The following is a 25,053-nucleotide window of genomic DNA, read 5'->3' as shown; positions in this document are numbered from 1 at the left end:
GGTATTATTTCTTCAGTTTCCTAATCAGGGTCACGTGCTTGATTTCCACCAATCATTTTAACAGTCGTGTACTTCCGGTTCTATTTTGGAGACCGACGTGTGTTTCTGTCTGTCAAGCTGTCATCATACGCTTCAGACGAGTAAGAGACCGGTTACAAAGTTTTAAATCCGACAACAGCTCGAGGAATCAATAAGGTATCTTTAAATGTTTGCTTCCCACTTGTTACGGTATTGCTTTGTGGTAACTTTGAGAGTTTTCCCAGTACCTTATGTCATAATGACTGATGTTGCATCGAAGTAGAACTGAAAAAATAGACACATATTGAATCACACTGTATACCTTTGGACTATAGACAGCTGACGTATCATTTCCTTGTACGCGTATTGCGACCAAAAAGATAACAATCTCTTCAAACATACAACTCGTCAGTCAAAGGAAACTACACCAGATATTTAGCACAGTAGGCATGTAATATTTTTGAATGTAACTTACAATATCAATACTTATTTGATAGGCAAGTGTATGTTATACAGTGGTTTCACAATTGTTGTAACTTGCCCCTGTGCTGATGAGATTTATAGCAAAGAAGCTGAAAGTACAGGTTGCCATACTAACCTCACAATCAGCTTGTTGGAATTTTGGTTTAGTGGTACATTAACTTAAGAGCTTCAAATTAGAAACTAAAGGATCACTAATTTGAACACCAGCTGGCGCATGGTGCGTTTCATTTCTCCTTCCTATTAAAGATTTTGTGCTGTGATGAGGATCCTGGTCACGTAACCTAATTTGTAATAGGAAGTAGTAAGGAAACGTACTGTAACATCTGGTAATTTATCGACTAGTTGTGCCTGCCTGACAAAAGTAATAGATGTTGTTGAGCCTCACTCTCGAGTTGTTGTCATGTCTGACAGTCTACGAGGAAACATATATTTATAAGAAATATGACAAACACAACACATACTAAACCTGACAGGTGTCAAACTAGTGAACCTTCGTTCTCTAGCCGGACAATCCACAGCTTGCTAAAGGGAAATTCCCACTAACAGAGACTCACAAGACGACATATGCCCTGAAATTCTAAAATAGCAAGCTAATGTGTGCTAGTTTGTTATTTGCTGCAGATTACATAAATCTCGTGTGCTCTTGCTTATAGCTCAAATAATCATATGCACTACACCAAAACTCTTTTCAATTTAAAGCACTCCAGAGAAGGATATTGTGCTAAATATCAGACCATAGACTGGTTGACAAATGTTTCTTGACATAAAACCAGAATGAAATCATGGTGTTCTCTGTGTGTAAAATAAATGAGTCAGTGTGGATTATACATATACAGATGTACAGTATGTGTTGATAGGGCCATGGAACCCAGAGAACTGGGTTTGATTCCTACTGGAGTTCATTGAAATAATGTGATTGTCCTTGTGACCCTATGAGCACTTATTACTGTGTTAAAGAAATCATTAGCATGGAATGGATGAAGGAGGGGGGGTTAAAACATGTACATTTGATAGGTGCAAAGACCACAGTAAGGCATACATAGTGGCATTGTATTTAGTCAATGTTATAACTAATTTAATATATTTGATTTATTTTTGTATTATCAATTTGCATACTGTCTATTCACAGCTTATTTTTGTTTCAGAAAACAAAACGAGGTCAGATTTCCCTGTGTAACGATGAAGTGTGAGAATCTGTTCTACCTTAGTGCCTTGTTTAGTGTATATACTGTAAGTATCATACTTGCTAAACAGGCAGACTACTATGAAGTCCTGGGTCTTAAAAAAGGTGCTTCAGATAAACAGATCAAGAGAGCATTCAGAAAGCTAGCACTGAAGTTTCATCCAGATAAAAATAAGGAGAAAGGAGCAGAAGAAAAGTTCAGGGAAATAGCTAAAGGTATGTTTAAATTTCAATCTTAAGAAAAGACAGAAGTATTTTCTTTGCATACATGTGAAACAATGCCTAAAGTTGATCTGACTGTAAGGTTCTGTGTCTCGGTTACAACACCATTGTACTAGCTTCCAAATTCACACATACAGCTGTCAGAGGTTGAGGTGAACATTTCTTAAGATATAGCCACTGACAAGTGAAAGAGAATATTCAAATCCCCCTAAAGCTCAGTCAGCTGAGCTCTCGACTAGTAATTAAACTATAGTTTGACACCTAGTGGACATGTATTTTGAGAAAGTGATATCTTACACATTGATGCTTGTATTTTATTTGTTTGAAACAACTTCTTCTCAATAACCAAAAGGCTCAGATTGCTGATATTGTGCCAGTGGCATGCTGGGATGAAGGGCTATACATGTGCATTGTAACTGTCATGCTCTTGTATTCATGCAATATGTTACATGTGTTTCATACTTAAATTTGATAAACAGATCATAAAGGCATTCATTTTGGACTGATATTAATTGCAGAATTCCATATTTAGAATGAATTGAAACGTTTTGAATTAATAACTTGTTCCAGCCTATGAGGTACTGGGTGATCCTGAGAAAAAGAAGAAATATGACACATATGGCCACATGGATGACCAGCCGTTTGGAGGTGGAGGTGGTGGATTCCCGTCTCATAGTTTTGACTTTGGAGATTTCTTTAAAGGATTTGATGATGCATTCAGTGCTCATAAACAAGGCCATCATAAACACCAACAGGGTTTCAAATTCTCATTTGGTGGAAATGGTGGAAATTTTTTCAATTTCGATGATTTATTTGATGATGATGATGACGAAGATGATGATAACGGAAGTCATTTTTTCCACGACTTTTTTCATGACGATGATGATGATGACTTCTATCAAGATGCATTTGGATTTGAAGACGATTTATTTGGTAATCTTCATCATCACAGTCAGTATGACCATGCTTCAAACCATCATCAGAATATCCGTAATCAACATCAAAGACTTCATAAACATAATCATGAAAAGCACCAAAGGAATCATCAGCGAGCACGCATGCATCACCATCACCCACATCACAACCATGCCCAAGCACATGCTTCAAGCTACACACAAGGTAATGTACCATCAGTAGAAATACAATAACTAATTCCCTATCTAAAGTGGATATCTTGTGATAGAAAAGCTCTCTGCAAGAAAGCAGGATGGGTTTAGTATTGGTCAATGAAATTTGTACAAATTGGATTGTTGCTGAAAAATTACGGGATTGTCAACACTGCTACAGAGATATAAAAATAATTTTGTTTTGGGGAACATTTCAACTTCATAAATATTGGTCTATCAAAATAATTTCATTAAGTTTACATTTGTTTTGATGAGGATTAAGATAAGGAAAGATATGAAACTAACCTTTACCTTTCTAATTTTTGCAGGTGGAAGAACATGTAGAACCGTAACACAGAGAATAGGAAATATGGTGACTACACACACTGAGTGTTCCTGAGTCAGTGATCAGTATCACACATCACACTGAGTGCTACAAAGTCTCATCATTTCATGAAACATACCTGAGGTGTTCCTGAGTGCCACACATCACTTACACATAGTGATCTAGAGTAACATTGTTAGGTTAATTAAACAGAAAAGAGTGTTCCCTCAACTGTGAAAACTTTCAATGAATCTGTGATATCTGTGAAATTAGACATGTGCTAAATGTTTATATCCATAAACTAGGTTGTCACATATCACAAGATTTTTTATCTTGGCCCCCGAGTCTATGACAAGTAAGGATCTGCTGGAATATTTCATACCTCAGTGCTCACCTTAGAATTGAGAGTAGAGTGTGAATGCTGAATAGAAGGATATATAGAGGGCAATCGTGCTTTAGAGGAGAGTACAGGGTTGTGTAATTTTCTATATAAAAATCAACGGAAAATATAATGCGTAATAAGATAACTCACATGGTGCCTTGAAAGTAGTTCATAAGGCAGGAACATATGATTAAATTATTCTGTTATTACCACAGTATACTTAGTCAAATAGTTTTTCATTGGACCTTTTTTTGTCTGAATGATTTAACTGCAGTGAACTAATTGATTTTCTCTACTATTTGTTGATAAACAAGCAATACTTTCAATAATGTTATGAATCCAGTTTATATTCTTGTCTAATTGTACTGTTCTGAATATACATCTTAAAACAAATTACGACAGATGACAGTTTTTTACTCCAGCAGAGATGTGTATTCTGTTCTTTCGTAATGTAAAGTTATCTGCCCTTTTGAGAAGATAATGATAATTAGTTTGTGACATTGTTAGGTTCTGTGGGAAACTCACATCATTTTCTCATGACTTTACTCTTACAAACAAATGACAACTATCTATACCTGCTCACAAGAGCAGATAACTCTGCATTACAAAAAGACAAAATATCTTTCTTTAGTGTGTATGTGATCAATGTGAAATGAGATGTTTCCATGGATAGGATGCAATTTTTTGGTATTTTACTGCATGGCTAGTGTTTTAGGAAATAACTGAAGGCTGTCAGAATTTGTTTTTATTATTTCTAGTTGATATAGAATGTTTAAAAGCAGTTTTAAAGCCTAAATATGTAATAGTATTGATTGATTTGTATTATTCTCTCTTTAGAGTTAAACAGGACAAATTGGGTTTCATGATTCGTGAGAACTTTTCCAGTCCACTAGGCCATAATGTGTACTCTTCAAGTAGTGAAAGCTTAACATAAAAATCTTTTATTATGTTTGTTGATTTCTAAGACTTCATTTGATTTGTAAGACTTGCTTGCTGTGATACAAAATTTGGTCGAATTTTAGACCATTTGTTAAGGAGAGATAACTGTTGTATAATTAAAGGACTTAACTGTCAAAATGGATTAATCAAAGTATATCATTACATATAAAAGAATTCTCATACATGCTGTCAAAAATGAGTAACAGGCATGTTGAGTTAGAAACTAATAAATAGATATATTATACCCAGTCAATGTACTGCATTTAGTTTAATGTATGATGTTATGACAAAACTTGGACTGGTGAAGATTAAATTTATTTAAAATCTATAGCTGTATATCTTATTGCAAGAATATAGTTCTAAAATATCGGTAAACTGTGGTGACCTACCTAATGTATAGTTATATTGTTGATTCAAATTGTTAGGAACATGTTAATAATTAAGTCAACACTCCATAAATAAACAGAGTTTAAAAACATATCACTGTGGGTTTAATCGATTGTAGGATTTATAATCATTGTAATTTGAATATTTTGTCAAAAATTCTCTCATTGTTGCTTCATTGATTATAGAATAAATATCTTCTCCATATAATTATTGATTTGAAAAAAAAAATTATTTACAAGCTTGAATTATTCAGTTCTAAGTAGTATATTTGCTAAACTATTTACATTTTTTTAAATGCTTAGGAATCAAAACTGCATCAGTAAGCAGATCCCACCAAGCACATCACAATAGATGTTCTTGACAGTGATGAGAATTCAGCTAATTTGATATAAATTCAAAACTATTGTAATATCCATCATGTGTCTATCTACTTACTTCTGCATATACACATGTATTTTTATGTAATATTGTATATTATCAACACTACGCCAAAAAATGGTTCCTGAAAATTCAGTTTTATTCTTTGGAAAATTTGCTCAAAAAATTGATAACGAAAAATCAAGAATTTAGTTTGATATTGTTATGAACTTTTGAGGTACTTATTAATGTATAATAAGAATTAGTATGATTTGTAATTTTCTGTAAGGTTACCAGTACATTGTTGTATCATCCAAAAAAAATTTGTATACCAAGGGTATTTGTATTCTGTTTCAGAATGCTCAGTTATTAATGGACACAATTTGTATATGTTGGTGACAGAAATTGTCGGCTAAAGAGAATTCCAAAAATTCAAATATTGAACCTTTGTTAATGTTGGGAAAGTTGTTGAAGCTTATAAACCAGTGTGAATGTGGAGCTTTATTGTATGCTGAGGTTACTGTATTCTGTAAGCATGCTTTCTACGCACCAATTCGAATATACCCATTAGTCTTTCAAATATGTGCAATGAAATCATATGATTGATTTTAATGTGTCCTTTTTATTGTTGATTGATTAAAGAGTTTTGTCCTGTAGTCCGATGGATCTTGTTGATCTCAATAATAAATGGTAAGTGAATATGAAACTCTGTATCGCAAAACAGAACAAAATTGAGGAAAATGAAAAAATGAAATATTTTTATTTTGAGACATAGCTACCAACTTTCCTTTCATAAAGTTTTGTGAAGACTATTTTGAAAATCGAAAGCATTGATTATAATTTGGAAGATCAAAACTATTGGGAAGTTTGGAAGACAGAGACTACAGATATAAGCTGTGTGTATTGGATTGTTTGTTTGTTGTTTTTTTCGTTTGCTGTTTACCTTTATCGTTTATACAACTTTGAGTTGTTTTGATGATTTCCATTCTGGATTACATTGTTAAAGGTATGATGTTATATAACTGGTAATCCTTCCTTATCCGAAACCCATTTAAACCAAATCTTTAATTTATTTACAAATCACTGAATTTTATTCAAATCAATATTTTTTTTTTCAAAGCAATGCTTCATTTCTGGTTTCAGATGTATATTTAAACAGACTCTTTATCATTCATGTATGTCAAGATTTCATTTCTAGTGGATCTATTTTCATTATTTGATTAATTCATATGAAATCTGATTTTTATGAAATTCTTTATTGCTAAGAGACAACAACCATTGTCTGTGTCATAAAGAATTTACAATAAATACAAATATAGAAGCACTTCGTATAGGTGAATTTGAATATTGTTTTTGTAATCACAATAGCTCATAATACTTTGCCAAAAAATGCACATTTACTTTAAATATTGGTTCGTAACAGCAGAAACTACATGCTTTTAAAATTGAATATATTAAGTTTGCTACATCAGTATAATGCAATGTATATGCAAATGGCTAAATGCTACTTTGAGAGCAAGATATATACTGTTTCTGATAGAAAATTCCCATTCAAAATATTCTATTTTCGTGTTATTTTAATGTATGTAGGGCCATTTTTGATTTATAGCTTGATCCAAATAGATGTATTTATAGTGTTTCAACATATATATGTGTTTGCTCATGTTAAATGTTTCTTCATTATCAAACCTGTTTATGGTCTTCCTGACATTAAATGATATTATGGTTATTCATGAAATGTTGAATTTATGAAATAAAGTATTTAAATGATATGTAAATAGTTTGACTTTATGGAGAGAAATTATAATTGAGGGAAGAACACATGTCAGACTTCTTTCTTTCCTTTATTTCTTTCTTTCAAAGCTTATGGCACCTTTTTTCTTTCCTTCTTTCCTTTTTTCTTTCTTTCTTTAAAAACTTACTGCATCTTTCTTTCTTTTCTTTCTTTCTCTCTCTTTCTTCCTTTCAAAGCTTACCGCATTTTCTTTCTTTTATCTTCCAAGGTCTTTGTATCAAAGCTTACTGTATCACTTAGCTAAGCATTACTTGGAACTCAACACTTTTCATGGAAAGACGCTAGCTAATCTCAGTAATTTAAGTAGAGACACTAACACAAAACAATTTTACTATGAACTGTTATCAAATTGGAAGGCATAAACAACACAATGTGGATGAAAAGGGTTGGGAGCTTGTAGTAGATACAAGAGGTTTACTTTGCTTGGCAATGATGGCAGGCAATTCTTATTGGTGCTTGTATTGCAATGTCCATATTTGTGCCTCAGGCGAACGATATCCTAGTTTCAGAGAGATTCATATGATATACATCTTTATATAACATATCTTAGAAATTGTACCATGCAGATGCTATAAAAGATTAACAAACCTGAATTCTGGTCTTTTTTTTTGGGGGGGGGGGGTGGAAAGACAAAAGGACAGGATTTATGGTTGTAAATTCTGGTCTCTTTGAGTCAGAAAGACAAATGGAAAAGAATAAAGGTTTGTTTATTTCTTTTAGGGCAAAAAGGCGAAGAATTAAGGTTTGTTAATTCTTATCCTTTTTGGGCAATAAAAAGAAAGGACAAAACTTGAGGAGTGTTAATTCTTGCCTTTTTGAAGAGAAAACATGAAAAGACAAGATTATTGAACCCAAAAATTAAGGTCGCTAATTAGCTGCATTTACTTCCTTTACTTTGCGTATGATTTGTCTGAAAAGACAAGAAGCAAGGTTTGTTAAATCTCGTCTTTCGGGAGAAAAAACATGCCCCGAAAGACAAAAGAACAGTAATTAAGATTTTCATGTCGCGCAAGACCGAAAGACGATTTACAAGATCGGGCAGAATCGTCTTTCGGTCTTTCGCGGCGCAGTACGTTCTGCGAGAAAAATACAATATTTTCGCCATTTTTGGTAAATTTGAAACTTAAATATCTAAATATTGGTCATTTAAAAACAAAATATTTACACTAAGAACAATTTAATGCCCAAATTCTACATGTAAACCGCCCGATTCTGCCCGATCCTGTAAATCGTCTTTCGGTCTTGCGCGACAAAAACAGATATGAATGTTTTATGTAATACGTCTTCATTTTTCCTTAAAAACTATTCATAATGTGTAACATATGATGATATCAATGCAGAAGAAATTAATAAAAATAATTAAAACGGCACTATTCTAGTCCGGTTCTGCATGATCCTTCCCGATTCTGCCCGATCCTTAAAATCGTCTAACCGGACCGAGTGCAATTTGAGTACAATAGGTGTGTCAGAAGTATTACCTTAGGGATATCCCTACCCACGCGTTGGGCTACGCCTGTCTGAATCGGTCACTGTAGCCTTCTCATTAACATAACAGAAGATAAATTAATATAATCTCAGAACTGACCAATCAGATATTAAGAAAATTTCTCACCTTCGAAGACAGAGTGTTAAAGTTGATACCAAGCCGAAATCTGGCACTTCCGGCTGAGACGCAATAAAGAACACATCAACTTTAACACCGGTCTTCGTTGTATTACAGGTGAGATAATCGTCGTCCGTGAAATTTTCATTCAAAAAACTTCTTCTCAAATACTAGAAGGCCTAGGGGGCTAATACTTGGCCCATAGCATGCTGGCATGGAGCCCTACCAAGTTTGTTCAAATGAATGACCTTGACCCATTTTCAAGGTCACAGGGGTCAAATATGTTGAAAATTTTAAACAACTCCTTCTCAACAACCAAAAGGCTCAGAACGCTGATATTGGGTCTGTAGCATGCTGGGATGAAGGGCTACCAAATTTGTTTAAATAAATGACCTTGACCCACTTTCAAGGTCACAGGGGTCAAATATGTTAAAATATACAAACGACTTCTCAATAAGCAAAAGTTCAAGAGTGCTGATATTGGACCTGTAGGATGCTTGGAGGAAAGGCTACCAAGTTTGTTCAAGTGAATGACCTTGACCCACTTTCAAGGTCACAGGGGCCAAATATGTAAAAAAAAATTAAACAACTTCTTCTCAACAACCAAAAGGCTCAGAATGCTGATATTGGGTCTGTAGGATGCTGGGATGAAGGGCTACCAAGTTTGTTCAAATGAATTACCTTGACCCACTTTCAAGTTCACAGGGGTCAAATATATCAAAATATACAAACGACTTCTCAATAAGCAAAAGTTCAAGAGTGCTGATAATGGACCTGTAGGATGCATGGATGACATGCTACCAAGTTTGTTCAAATGAATGACCTCGACCCACTTTCTAGGTCACAGGGGTCAAATATGTTAAAATATACAAATGACTTCTAAATAACCAAAATGATTAGAGTGCTGATATTGGGCCTGTAGGATGCTTTGAGGAAGTGTTACCAAATGTGTTCAAGTGAATGACCTTGACCCACTTTCAAGATCACAGGGTTCAAATATGTTAAAATCTGTAAACGACTTCTTCTCAGTAACCAAGAGGCTCAGAGTGCTGATATTGGGCCTGTAGGATGCTGGGAGGAAGGGCTACCAAGTTTATTCAAATGAATAAAGCCCAGACTCACTGTTGTTAGAGTTTGGCTTGCTTTTTGTCAGATGACCGTTAAGGCCCATGGGCCTCTTGTTTTATTTTATCTTAAAATTCTAAATTGTTGTATTTGTTTCAGTTATTTTCAGCATTATAACTATTGTTTTGTTTATTATGTGTCATTCAATAGTTCAATATGTATAAGATGTGTTAGAAATAATTATTGCATTTTTGGAATTTGTGTCTGAATTCTTCTAATTGTTCAACTTCACATTGTCCAATTTTTATTATATTATCCAGGTTCATGTTCTGTTTGTGCAATAGACACTATATGTAAGCGTTAAGCTTGGAAATGTTGATTTATGTACAGTTTAATGAAATTACATATTGCTGATTTCGTGAGTTTGGACGGGTTCATTAAGGTGTGATATAACTATAATTCTAGTCTGTAATTTTGTTGCCTTGTATCATTTCTGAATGATTAGAATTATTGGTTAATTAATTGCTATTCTTTACAATTATTGCACAAGTAAATTTGCATATATGACCATATATATATCTTTCAAATTATAATGATAAACAGCATGTTGCTTTGGTCAGCATTGCCATAAATATTCAATAATTCAGACAGGAAGTGGTGAACCGGAAGTGATATAGGAAGTTGAATATATTACTAGAACATGTAAACAAAAGCGAGATCTTACAGTGATAGTCATATAAACTATTTTTGACTTGACATTTAGGATTTTAAAAAGATCATATTGTAGAATATCTTTGTTTTATTATTTAAATGGCTAATGTCTTCATCCTACACTCCACATGTCATGCCATGTGTTGCTCTACCGTCATTCCCCATGTCATAAGCAGTCATATATAATGTGACTCTATCTCATATAATTCTCTATATAATTCTTCATATTATTGTGTAAAGTACTAAATCTTACTATTAGCATTGATTTCTAAGAAACACTCTATCATCATTTGTACATTTCATTAATTATTGTTGTCTATGTAAACTTCCGGCTGAGACGCAATGAAGAGCACACAACTTTAACACCGGTCTTCGTTGTATTACAGAATACCCCAAAATAACTCGATGAAACATACACCAGTAGGAAGCTTAAGAGAGGTGAACTTGCGTATTTGCGTTTGGAGAAGGAATTTCTAGCAGTTGTGTGGGTAATTTCCAAATTCCAGTATTATCTTTACTGTCGTCAATTCTTCTTGGGAACAGACCTTCACCCATTGCCGTATCTCGACAAATTCAAATGCACTAATGCACGGCTAATGAGATATTAATGAGTCACACTGATACAGACTATCAAGAGAACAGTATGGGAGGTGATCCGGACTTTCTCAGCAGAGTGTAGGCACTAGATTAAAATGATTTAGATGTGGTATGAGAAATAAAAAGTTTACTTCTAGAGATGGGTTAATATATCACAGTCCCAACCAGGTAATTGTCCAGTTTACAGATGTTTAAGGCCTAAATTTTAAAGCCTTGTAGGCAACATAGGAAAATCCAAGTTAACAGAAAGTAAAGTCAAAATCTAGAAGGGGATGCATTAGCCCCATTATTAAGTAAATTTCGTAATTTTTAACATCAAATGATTTTAGAACAATAATGAGTACATGTTTGTATTCTGAATCGTGGTTCTATTTGAACTACTGTGCACAAGAAACAAGTGAATAGCACATTTTAACGCAAATTTCGAGTTAGATACAGTAAACCAAACAATAAATTTAATTGCACCCTACAGCTGTTTCGTCCTTCTAGGACTCGTCAGTGAATGCTAAGGGGCTAAATGTTTAAGCCTAGGAAGCAATTGGGGAAAATACAAAGTGTCTGAAAGAAATCAGAATCTACATGGGAAGATGCACTAAAACCGATTCTATTGACGATTTACAGGGTTATGGCCCTTTGCATTTGTATTACATTTGGGCATTGTGAAATCGATAATTTGAGTAAATATGAACAGATGTTGATAAAACTTTGTATACATCCTCATATTTAAAAATATATATATCTGGTGAGTTTGACACTTGTACTACTAGTAGTAAACTTGAGGTTCAACTCGACCGGTCTACAGGTATAACGGCTGATGTGCGGTACTACCAGGTACCCTTGTCCCCAACTGCCCTGGGGTACAACTAGACCCTATCCGCACCCGTCACGTGGTGTTAACACCAGGTATCCCTATCCCCGCCCGTCATGGTGTGGTAGCACCAGGTGAGTCTGTCTCCACCTGCCATGGTGTGTGTGGTAGCAGGTGACACATGACCCCATCCGTCCCCGTATGTTGCTATAGGTAATAAGATGTCTGAAGATAAAAATAGGTGTCCACATCGATGCCATAATATGGCCATTTTGCCAAATTGTGTACGTTCCCCGCAAAGTGAAGGTGAGCTGTGTGTATTAGATCGAGTTTAGATAAGGATGTAAAAATGTGTATTTGAACTCTCTGAGTCCAGTGTAAGAACAGGTCAAGATTTCATTCGTACACATCGATGACGTAAAGGGGGTCCGTTTATACACCGAAATAAACATCTATTGTAAACTCTCTGTGGTCATCTTCAGCATGTATAAACCTAATGGAACATTCCCAGCCTTAGGTTAAACCGATTGGTAAGAAAAACAAGTTTTGAATTATTAACAGATAAAATTTAAACAAAGTATAGACTTCATAGATAATTTGTCATAATGTTTATTTTGTAATATTGAAAATAAAGTTTTAGTAAAATCAAACCAGCTTCGAAATGAAATAAAACTTCATAGAAAAATTACAGATTTTTTCCTATGAAAGAAACATCAAATATAGAGTTGTTTCCCTTCAATCAAATCTCTGACGGCTCCTGTGAAGACGGTTTTATCTAAAACAATAATTATTTTAAATTCATTGATATTTTTGACAAAACTAACGTTATTTGGAAAGCAGCTTCTGTCAATATATGGAACTTTTTGCATGTATGATCTATTTAATATTTATATATTTTTCTTTCGTGGGATTTTATTGGAAAGGGATTACACCTGGTGTTTATAAACATATAGAATTGCGAAAGGTCAATCCAGCACTTTTCTAGAAATAACAAAAATAAAAATAAATTTTATTTTTCTGATAATACTAAAATGGGAGACGTTTCGATTAATTTTATTTGGAATACAACATATTTGGGGATGGATACGTTATGGTTTGGATGGGAATTTCCAATGGGTTTAAGGCACATTTAGTGATCATTAACGGCAACTTAACGGCTGCACGCTATCGATACGACATTCCGGGGCTTCATGTTGTGCACCAATACCATTCCTCAATGGACAGCCAATTTCCTTATGAACTCCTTACTACGCAGTTCAGGGAGAGCACACAATATATCAGGGCTCGGTCTGATTTTTAAACTCTGTGTACATTAAGGGTACCATAATTCATGGCGGACTAATGACGTCATCATTAGTTGAAATTCTCAGAAAGTTTGAAGACGGATTGCCTAATATTCGAAGTATTAAATTCCACATGAATATTGCTCATAAGTATTATTTTATTAAACCGTCAAGTTGAAGTTGAGTCTCTCTTTGTTTTTTTTTTTTTTTTTCGAGTTATGATATAAACTAAGGAATATATAAATAATTATTCTTCTGTCAATTCACCAATTTTATCTTTGTTACATGCATTTCATAAAATTTATATACAGTTTAGCTATTATTGTTGAATAATATACATGTACATTACTTAATGATATATATATACTTTATTTTAAACAGAGTTACGGTTCTTTGCGGTCAATCTGGTCCACCTCACTATTAAGACCACCTCGCTATTAAGACCACTTTTGTCCAGTCCCCAAAGCGGTCTTAATAGCGAAGTTTCACTGTATATATAGATGGGAATCCAACTACATAAAATGTGTAAAACCAGTGAACCGAGTAATTCCTAGTGTTGTTCATATGGATGGTTAGTAACCCCACATCCGATCAAATATCAAGGATAATAATATATAATGGAACTGACCATTGTCGTGATGTTGGCACTTGAACATATATATAATTGAGTTAAGTGACACGAAAGAGGAGCAGACTTAGACAATTACAATTCAGTTTTAATGTTTGCCAAGGTTTTCCTGACGCCATTCAAAACGTTACGTGAGAGGTATATTGTGTTGTGTACAGTCAAACTCGGATTTGGATTTTTTTTTTTAATTTTTTTATTTCATATCATATAAATATGATAGAACGAAAAAAAAGGACAAAAATCTGTTGTGTTCAATAGCTGGTGGTAAAGACAGGTTTCAGAATCTGAAACGTATATTATGTTAAATACGTCTCTATTGAAATAGAATATTATGATCGTATAAGATAAAATGTATTCACATTGAAGATAGTGTATATACATCAGAGTTTGTGATAACAACAATGCCACTGTTAAGATATTTATACTTATATACATGTATCTTATCTGGCCATAGGCCGCCCCGTGATTATCCCTCGTGACTGACGCCGACACCACACTATGGGCGTGTGTGTCGGCGACTGGACCTCATAATACACGGTATGTACACACGTACAGGACACCGGATTTAACAAACTGACCACACAACAGGTATGTACAAAATCCTTTAACCCTATGAGGACGATAACGACTGGCTACAGTTAGAATACTTATACTTATTATACTTAATGGGGGCGATAACGACTGGCTACATGTAGAATACATCTTCATGTATAATTATTAATCATGAACATTCGAAATTTTAATTCTGTTGTGTGACCGTTGTCAAACTATCCAGTATAACCGAGATGAGTTCAAATAAGGTAAAACCATCCACATTAGATATTACTACCAGCAAGGTTTATATCGGTTACGAGACTTTTTTCACTTAAAATTGTGTTTTTTGTTCAATTCCTCTAAGATTTTTTTTAAGTTAAATCTACAAACAAACTGTAGAGACAATGAAGGGTTCTTGCATATCACAAATAATATCAAGAAAATACCAACATGATAAAATCATAACTCAAACTCAAATTCCACAAAACTAGGGCAAACATGAACTAAAGAAAGATCTACACGGAGACGGTTGAAAAAGTACAAGGAGAATAAGACCAAGTGTTCCGGGAAAGTAAGCTCTTTTGCTTCATCGACGACACCCGCCAAGTAAATCTTGGTCAATCCAAGTTAGTAATGTCACGTTCTCAAATGAGAGCAAGGTATGCAACAACCGAACCAACAGGCAAACTAATGAACATAAAATATGAAAGATAAAAACATGATAACACTGAAATACAAGATAAACATATATTGGTGGAGTTAATGATCGTTTTCGAGTTGTAAAGTGGTCTAGGGGAGATAACTTTGTCAGCGAAGCAAAGTGACGTAAATGGGAAGTTGATTACGAAGAAAATTCAGTATACCTTATTTTGACTTATAGTTTCATTTATGTTTAAAATCATAGTAAATGGTATGTTTTGTTTGAATCATGGAAAATACTATTATTTACGACATAAGCCTCCCCTTGACTGGCAGACGACGAACGTTAACAAAAACGCGCTAACGCTGTCAGACAACAGGGCAGCGTGACAAGATGAAGGCATTTATGTACACACAAATTATAGCTATGTTAAAGTAACTAACAACATTTTCTGCATCTCAAACTTTGTGCCCGTAATACGAGGAAACTCCACGTGAAGAGGTTATGCCGAGCTGAAAACCATCTTGTTTGCTCTCGTTTTCTCTTCTTTTCTTTCCATCCTATCATCTCATCTTTTCCTCCTTTTGACAAAATGATTTAAACTTACAATTATACGTCTACGAATTACTTATCTTCATATTTATAGTATGAATATGTGTCACGTGCAATATATTGATTTTTTGTAATTTTATTTATGGAGAAGAGGTCATAAGTTACTAGAACTTGTCTCTGATCAATTTTTCTGCTACTGATGATAAAATATGTTTAAATCACTCAGTCCGAGATTCGTGATTTACCGATCCAACGTCGGCTATTTTATTCCAATGATCGCTGTTGATATGTTTTTGATCGTGACTATTTGTACACTGATTCAAAATCAAGTCGATAAAGAAACTATACAGAAGAAATCACAAAAAATGGACCAGACATAGAGAAGGGGAGCTGGGATTGTGTTCATGTTTATCCTCTAGATGCGACAGAAATGCAGACTGGCGTCCTGTCTATATAAAAGTAAGTGCCATGAAGATTTTGTGAATTGTATGAAATATGAGTTTGCATTTGAATCCTTCAATGTCAATATTAGTTCTTATTGAATCCCTCAACCTCACGTGCTTTATCAAAGCTCCCGACTGCTAAAAGTCACATGACACACTTGTATATAAATGTAGGCCTACTGTTCAGTCATAAAGTAATACAAACTCATATCAATTACCAGGGGCTTACACATAAAAAAAATCCGTGCATAGATTATGTCGTACAAAATTACAAAACTAAGGTTGAAAATAAATATCAGGGTTTGAAGTTTGTTGTTAAATAAATAAAAAAAAAACTGTCTCAGAAAACGATTCAAAACATCTTTGAAATCATGAAATTCAGACCCCTCGTCTGGGCTTACACATTTCTGCTGGGCTAGCTACGCCCCTGATTACTATCTGCAACATGTAGAAGTATGTTGTCATTTGCAGTAGTCAAATCCATAAATTTAAATAATCGAGAAATAAATACTTTGGAAAAAATATTATTAATGTATTTGCGGTAATGAAATATACTTTTCAGTACAGAGTAGCGATCACAACAGCGTCAGAATAGGTTCTTTAGCTACTTGTTTAAGTTTGTTGTGTTTATAACAACAACAATATCGAAATCATTTCATTTATTACAAAAATATACACACTTGTATGTTATAATTGTGTGCCTCGATATATTGTTTACTTTGTTTCAGATTTCATGTTCATGCTGTCAACATGTAGATGATGATCACACAAACAAAAGACACAACATGATATGGGGTGCCAACATAAAGATTCCATCAGGTAAACCTATAGCGTAATCTGTTTTTCCTGAATAAAACTGTTTTTACATTTAATTAGTGTTTTTAGTTAAACCAATCACTGGATGCATTACTGATAAATGATAAAATATCGTAAAAATCTCAATGTGCAGTGAATGTTTTTTCGTCCAAAGCAGTTGTGTATTTTACTAAAAATTAAAAAGTTAAATACAAAAGAGATGCAAGGAAAACAAGCTCTCATTGAAAACATTGAACTTGGTTGTCAGTTTAGCTTTCTCTTTAGCCATAGCAGGTTTACAATCATTTGATCATCATCAGTTCTCCAACTCTTGCTTATTTCAGCTCACACATCACACATCACAAAATGGCGATCCTTTGTAGAGACAAACAACACAATTCCTATGTTATTCCAAAGATGTTTACCTCAACTTCTGCCTCAGAGCATAGATATTACCAGTATTACCATACATTTTAAGGCAAAAGGTGTTGTTGCAAGCGGATAGAGGTGGCAACCCCTCTAGGCCTGCTTATCCTGTGCACTGGGGGATTTTTTAAAAAATTAATTGATGGACTTCCATATTTTATAATTACTGGACAGAACATACAAATCTTTGTTTAAAAGAATCGTCTGTTAAAATCTCCGAATAATGTGTCATGGAATTTCCATTGTTTAATTTCAAAAGATTGTTCACATTTCAACGGTCTTTTTTACAACTTGTCTCTTAAGAAGGAATGTACTTGTTTATATTTATTTTCATGTTTCATGTTTGACCATTTCAAGTAAAAGAAATACATGGCATGTTCTCACAGTGGCTTTCCATTGATCATCTTAATGCAAATCCAGATGCATGATGATGAACACAATAAAATATCACACTTTGAAAATATGAAAAAGACAATGTATCAGAGTGAAAAGACGTGTCATGGGAAAACGAGCATACAGCCCTATTCTTTTCATTTTTGATATCTCTATATTCTCCCCTTTAAAATGGGGTATGACTTTCAAAAAGTTTTTCACAAGAGCATATCTTCAAGTTAATTCTTGTGTTTTGAAACTGTAAGAAAAAAGTACTTGCTAGTAGGCTTTGCGAAGATTGCTTTTACCAAAGACACAAATTTAGATTTGGATACATTAGAGGCAGATAGTGAATCAAACTGCATCATAAAGCTGGGCTCGTCAGTGATTCCAAGGACCTAAGATTTAAAGTTTTTCAAAGTTTTAAAGCCAAGTAATGTACCGATAATACTAATACTAAAGCAGATTATATAAGTCTACAGCAATTTGAGTTGTCACATAACCAGGTCGTACAAGTCTATAGTAAGTTAGAGTTGTCACATAACCAGATCGTACATAACCATGTGTTTTGTTCCTGGTGGTTATAAATTTATATATCAAACCTTGGGTTTTGGCGCTGCCGAGTTTACGCATTGTTTGGGAACGTTGTTGATACTGCCGATAATCTCTTCTTTCTTGCAGATTTCCACAATTAAGACAAGCACAAGAACTCTAGGATGGGCTTAGTTGAACATATCCACCCCTACCTGACGGAGGTAGATACCGGAATCCTTTGGTCAAACTAAAATTCGTTGGTTCGTCCTTTGTATTTTTCGCCTTCCTCTACCTCCTCTCCGCTATACTAGGATCCAGAACGAAGACGTACAGAAACCTTCGACAGAAGGAGAAGATCTTTTGGAATCTGGCTATTGTCAGTGGTGCCTATGGTATTTTCTGTATTATAGTTGGAATATGGGCTATTTTCTATGACACAACTCGTGAAAGATGCAGTGTTTTCTACAACGCCCACAAGTTATTTTGCTTTGACAACGACCGTCGGCTTTTTCGTGTTTGAATGTGGAACACTACTGATTTCTGACCTTATTTACCAAAAAGTTAATATTTTATTAAACCTACATCACTGGCTCTCACTGAGTGGGTACTCGTTACTCTTATACCTAGAAAGTACTCATTGTTTTGGTACAAAAGGTCTCATTCTAGAAATGAGCACGCCCTTCTCTGGCATCTGTTGGACACTCCTTAAGGCGGGTAAGGCACATACATTGTTATGGAAGGCAAACCAATTCTTTTTGGTACACACCTTCCATCTACGATCTGTGGCAGAATGTTATCTGTGGTACTTGACCTATCAGAACTGGGAACGAATCTGGTCCGCCATGCCCATCGCTATATTCATATCCCTTTACACTCAGCTTGTGCTTGTCACATTCCTTATGACGCCATATTGGACTTACAAGAAGACGCAGCAGATGATTAACCCGGTCGACTGGAACTTCGAAGACTCGAACAAAACCAAAAATAAGACAGAAAAAAAATACATATATATTTACGTGCAAAAATCAAAGAGAAATTAGCTGGATCCCTAGGTCAAAGGTCAAGGTAACATTTAAACTAGAATGTATTATATTGGCAAATATTTTGATATACAATTATAAAGCTAAGCTCGCCAGAATCAAACGACCATCAGGTAAAGATGAATTATATTTAATCTAAAGACTTATCACGTTAGTAAGGAAGGTGCTAGTTGTGTAATCCTGATAAATTAAGGCGGATTAGATACCTTTAAAGCCAACTTTCACATCTCATGTATATTTAGCATCGTGTGAAATAGCACAAGCTTCATTGATTATATGTACTTCATATCAAGTTTCCAATTAAGCATGCGACTGTACTTTACAATCAGTAATGTATAATGTCTGTTGGTGTTAGGTATTGAAAAAGTTAGTAGAAATATGACAGATTTACATTTGAAGGTAAACTTTAATGTTGTTGTTTTGTGATAATTCTTTTTGTCATCAATGATATTGATTGTGAAATAAATACAAATTATTTGGAAGAAGGATCTTGCTTATATGTTTTACTAAAACAATATCGGGTGTTACATCAGAAAGGAACAGATGATGATGATGAACACAATAAAATATCACACTTTGAAAACATGAAAAAGACGATGTATCAGAGTGAAAAAGCTCTAAAATGCATCGAGATTACAACCGAAGTTCAGAGACATGTCACGGGAAAACAAAACAAAAAAGAGCATACTGCGCTATTCTTTTCTTTAATCTCTCTATTATACCCTTTAAAATGAAGTATGACTTTCAAAAGATTAGTCATCAGAAAACGCTGACTTTTCACAAAGACTAGATCCTTAAATTAATAACCAATGCTTGCGGTTTTGAAACTGTAAGACAAAGAAAAAAGTACTTACTAGTAGGCTCTGCAAAGACTTCTTTTACCAAAGACACAAATTTAGATTTGGATACATTAGAGGCAGATAGTGAATCAAACTGCATCATAAAGCTGGGCTCGTCAGCGATTCGAAGGACCTAAGTATTAAAGTTTTTCAAAATTTTAGAGCCAAGTAATGTACCGTTAATATTTATCTAAAGCAGATTATATAAGTCTACAGCAAGTTAGAGTTGTCACATAAAAAGATCTTGCATAACCATGTGTTTTGTTCCTGTTGGTTATGAATTGATATATCAAACCTTGTGTTTTGGCGCTGCCGAGTTTACGCACTGTTTGGGAACGTTGTTGATACTGCCGATAACAATCTCTTCTTTCTTGCAGATTTCCACAATTAAGACAAGCACAAGAACTCTAGGATGGGCTTAGTTGAACATATCCACCCTTACTTGACGGAGGTAGATTACCGGAATCCTTTGGTCAAACTAAAATTCGTTGGTTCGTCCTTTGTATTTTTCGCCTTCCTCTACCTCCTCTCCGCTATACTAGGATCCAGAACGAAAACGTACAGAAACCTCCGACAGAAGGAGAAGATCTTTTGGAATCTGGCTATTGTCCGTGGTGCCTATGGTATTTTCTGTATTATAGTTGGAATATGGGCTATTTTCTATGACACAGAACTCGTGAAAGATGCAGTGTTTTCCACAACGCCCACAAGTTATTTTGCTTTGACAACGACCGTCGGATTTTTCGTGTTTGAATGTGGAACATTACTGATTTCTGACCTTATTTACAAAAAAGCTAGTATTTTATTAAACCTACACCATTGGCTCTCACTGAGTGGGTACTCGTTACTCTTATACCTAGAAAGTACTCATTGCTTTGGTACAAAAGGTCTCATTCTAGAAATGAGTACGCCCTTCTCTGGCATCTGTTGGACACTCCTTAAGGCGGGTAAGGCACATACATTGTTATGGAAGGCAAACCAATTCATTTTGGTACACACCTTCCATCTTCGATCTGTGGCAGAATGTTATCTGTGGTACTTGACCTATCAGAACTGGGAACGAATCTGGTCCGCCATGCCCAACGCTATGTTCATATCCCTTTACACTCAGCTATTGCTTGTCACGTTCCTTATGACGCCATATTGGACTTACAAGAAGACGCAGCAGATGATTAACCCGGTCGACTGGAACTTCGAAGACTCGAACAAAAATAAGACAGAAAACGGCTCAGCGACCAAAAAGGCTGTTTAGATTCTCGAATGAACTGAAATGACATCCTTTTCTATCAAAGACCAAGAGCAACTCCGTTTTTGTTGCGAAGTTATTTTCAGATCAACATCAAATCTTGAGACCAATTTCTCCTAGTTTTTCAAATTTGATTTCTTTTGTACTTATAGGCTGCTAGATTTTTTTTACTACGTTTCATATTTAAACTAAAATTTAGAAATTATGTTCTTAATAACCAGTCATGAAATAAAAGGGAAAAACAATATTATTTAGCCAACAAGCAATCGATTATGTCAATGTTTGGTGTTTACATATTATGTTTCATCACTATCTGTCTTGATAAGGGGAGATGGCTTTGACAGTCTGCCTCTTGTCAAATGTTACTGACTAATTGTGATGTTAGCAAGATAAGGTCGACATTGACTTTAAAAGCAGACGATTTTGATTTGGAACTTTTAACGGATTTTGGTCTGTAACTCGTGTGAAACATTCTTTCCAACGTAAAGTGCAATAGTTCGTTATTTATATACCTCAAGATGAGAACGAAAATGATGTAATTTGAACAATTGTGGTGAAAGATTAATAAAATAAATGTTTTGCATTAATGCTAAGAGAGAGAGAGAGAGAGAGAGAGAGAGAGAGAGAGAGAGAGAGAGAGAGAGAGAGAGAGAACTTCCGATGTACATGGTTGATTCTTTTTTCCAGTTTTCCCTTTTCGTGATCATAGTGTATCAGTGTTTGAAGTGGATAAATATGAAGCTGTTTCTATTGTAGAAGCTGAATTATATGTGAAGTCTTTGACATGTGTGTAGAGTAAACTATGTGGAACAATGTGGGTTTAGTGACCTGATCACTGATTACTGTATAACACGTTTAAGACGAACACAGAACGAATGTATTAATGTAATGTAGTTATTAACTTTTACTAATGACAGTTGACGGATGATAAGCGGGTGCTTCAAAGCAAGTAATCAAACCTGAATGCAACTAAAGATTGGTGAACTATGCCATCTGTATAATGTTGATTACTATGGTATACATAACTTCTCCAGAGCAACGATATTTATAACGATATTCGTGTTAATAGTGTATTAACTAGGAATGTTTAAAACTTTTTTATAACGATATTACGTGCATGTTTAATTTAGAAGACGTAACTGAATATCATCTTCAATAAAACAATTAATGATAATTAGTAAAATACGTGATAATTACATATCGATTTTAACGTTCTATCTTGTTAGATTACCATAACTTTCACCATGTTATCATCTAAGTTAACATGTTAAATGACATTAATACCGGAATTGATAGTATTAATCATTGTGAGGTCATCACTTAATAAATATTGGCGCCATATGTGTTTTGTGTTTATTTGGTTTTGTTTTTATCATTATTAATATTATTATCATTTATTATTATTATTATTATTATAACATTATCAATAAATTTTGCACAATTCACAAGCATGATATTTGAGTCACCAATTCCCATTCATTTATGTGATTTGTACGTTAAAAAAGGGAAAAAATGAAACTCAAGCAGTTCATACCATCTGTAAACCCAATTTAAATTCATACATTTAAATATTTCCAGCCATGTTATAAAGTGCTGTTGTAAGATCTGAAATCAAAATGAAATATACAAGAAGTGATCGCTGTCCATTAATTAGCGCACTTTTGTCAATATATTACCTACAATGGTTTCTGGTAAAGGAAAATAAAATTCATCTTGATAATAATCATTGTGCTTGTAATCCTGTTGGTCGTATTTGACAGGTTGTTATTTTGTTGCAATCTATTGGTACGGATGTAGATGTAATTGGTAGAAATTATTCATCAAATAAATAACATAAATTGATATAGAAATAAATAATACAGCTTTATTAACAAAACTATATTCCGTTTGGGCATTAAGTTTTATTCTCCCTGGTCGACCTGCAATTAAAATGGCAAAACCCTAACAGAGTTTGCATACTTCATTGCAGAAGTACATGACACAAGTTCAATAATATTTTACACACCGGATATATTGTATAAGGATGTGACACCTGTATATAAAATAATACCCCACAAACTCTGATCATACTATTATTTCGTACAATGTTTGTCGTAATACTTTATACAATGTCACACATACAATCACATACAATACATTGTAAGAAAGGATGTCACTCAAAATTTATATAAATATTAAACATACGAAGTATGCAATATAATACCACAATGTTTATAATAACAAGCAAATATTAACATTTCAACAATTATAATCCAAATTTATAAAACTAGAGCAAAATAGAAACAAAAGAAATATAGAGACGGAGACTGCAGAAAAAGTACTAGGTGAATAAGAACAAGTGTTCCGGAGAAGTTACCGTCTTCTGCTTTAACCACGACACTCATGTAAGCATGTAAGTCTTTGTCAATCCAAGTAGGTAATATTACGTTGTGAAATGAGAACAAGGTATGCAACAACGGAACCAACAAGCAAACAAACGAGCATTTAACATGACCAGTCCCGTGGCGTATAAGGAAATAGAATATTTCCCAATGATTTCACTATAGCGACCAGAAAACTTCCCCATGATTTTCAGTGACCTGCGTCTTTTGAAACTCTGTGTTGTGAATTTGTCCCAACGTTAACGGACTACGACAATGCAGTACGACACATGAATAATCACACATTGAAGACATGAACACTTGCTATTGTGTTTGTTTGAAATCATTTAGCTTTAGAAAGTTTCTTAATTTCCAGAATTTTAAGATTTCAAAACGATAATTTTGAGATGAAATGTGTATTGTTTGGATAACATGTAGTTGTATCTACTGTGTACATTTCATGGTTTAACATTAAACCCACAAATTTGTGTGACGGTAAAAGGAATGTACAAATTGTCTTTTTGTTCATTTTTTCTTAAAAAGAAATGATGCCAAAAACACAATATGGAAACGAAATTTTAAAAAAAAATGTCTTTCTTTTTAAAAGCGATATCTACAATGATGTCATCGTGACAGGTTATATATAGTGGTTACGTGGTCAAATAGGGTCAACAAATACTGCATCTTCAATACTCGAGGAGTTATGTTCACTTCACTCTCTGCACCCCTGGAAAATGTCATGTCAGTTTCCAGTATTTTGAAAACTTTTTATCCCATAGCATTAGAAATAACCTTTGTTCCTTGGACGTGAACATCTTACAAGGCCAGCGGGCGAATGATATACATAACTGTACATATATTTTTATTTTTAGGAGTTCTAATCAAAAGCTCCATGGAATCTCCTAGTGTGGTCAGAAAAGCGGAACTATTTGAAGTTCATGAGCATAACCCTGTATAATGGTTACATTCTGGACGAAGTAGGGCCTTTTCATGGACGTAATAATGATGCGAAGTTTACAAAAGACATCATGAATAGTCTCTCCTGCCTGGAGAAAGGTGACAACGTCATTGTTGATCGAGGGTTTACGGACGTTGTATCAGATTTGGAATCGCATGGTCTTGTCTGAAGCCTGGACAGACTCAACATGACGACCTGCAAGCTAACCATGATAGATCCATGATTAAATCCAGATGGTAGTGGAGTCATATCACTGACGATTCAAGCAATGGCTGTTTTTCAAAACACAACTTCCCTCCTACTATTTCATTGATACCATCCAGGCACTCGATAGAATAGTAACAGCTTGTCTCATTGGAACCGATGAGGAACCATGTAGGTTAGAGCACAAGAGCAAGACGCAAAGGATAGGGCACTGGCTG

At 34.4% G+C, this 25,053-nt stretch overlaps 2 protein-coding genes and 1 pseudogene across 3 annotated transcripts; all 3 read left to right on the top strand.

Annotated features, from left to right (window-relative positions):
• The first annotated feature begins 101 nt into the window (after positions 1-101).
• On the top strand, positions 102-7,174 carry LOC132558418 (dnaJ homolog subfamily B member 9-like). 2 transcript variants are annotated; one of them, XM_060222983.1, is made up of 4 exons: positions 102-195; positions 1,647-1,900; positions 2,477-2,839; positions 3,342-7,174. In XM_060222983.1, the coding sequence occupies exons 2-4, from the start codon at positions 1,681-1,683 to the stop codon at positions 3,410-3,412; spliced, it is 654 nt and encodes a 217-aa protein (XP_060078966.1). In that variant the 5' UTR covers positions 102-195; positions 1,647-1,680; the 3' UTR covers positions 3,413-7,174. The 2 variants fall into 2 exon arrangements, with proteins under 2 accessions (XP_060078966.1, XP_060078965.1); XM_060222982.1 differs by having other exon boundaries at positions 2,477-3,025.
• A 7,229-nt stretch (positions 7,175-14,403) lies between these two features.
• LOC132558428 (protein CLN8-like) lies at positions 14,404-19,228 on the top strand (annotated as a pseudogene).
• A 1,251-nt stretch (positions 19,229-20,479) lies between these two features.
• LOC132558466 (protein CLN8-like) lies at positions 20,480-21,319 on the top strand. The gene has a single exon (XM_060223045.1). The coding sequence runs from the start codon at positions 20,480-20,482 to the stop codon at positions 21,317-21,319; it is 840 nt and encodes a 279-aa protein (XP_060079028.1).
• Positions 21,320-25,053: the final 3,734 nt, after the last annotated feature.

This window comes from Ylistrum balloti, unplaced genomic scaffold (assembly GCF_031769215.1).
Source record: "Ylistrum balloti isolate Yb309-2 unplaced genomic scaffold, AGI_CSIRO_Ybal_v1 Utg370790, whole genome shotgun sequence".
NCBI classification, from domain to species: domain Eukaryota; kingdom Metazoa; phylum Mollusca; class Bivalvia; order Pectinida; family Pectinidae; genus Ylistrum; species Ylistrum balloti.
Note: the sequence above shows the minus strand (reverse complement) of the source record. Positions and strands in the feature narration are given on the sequence as shown.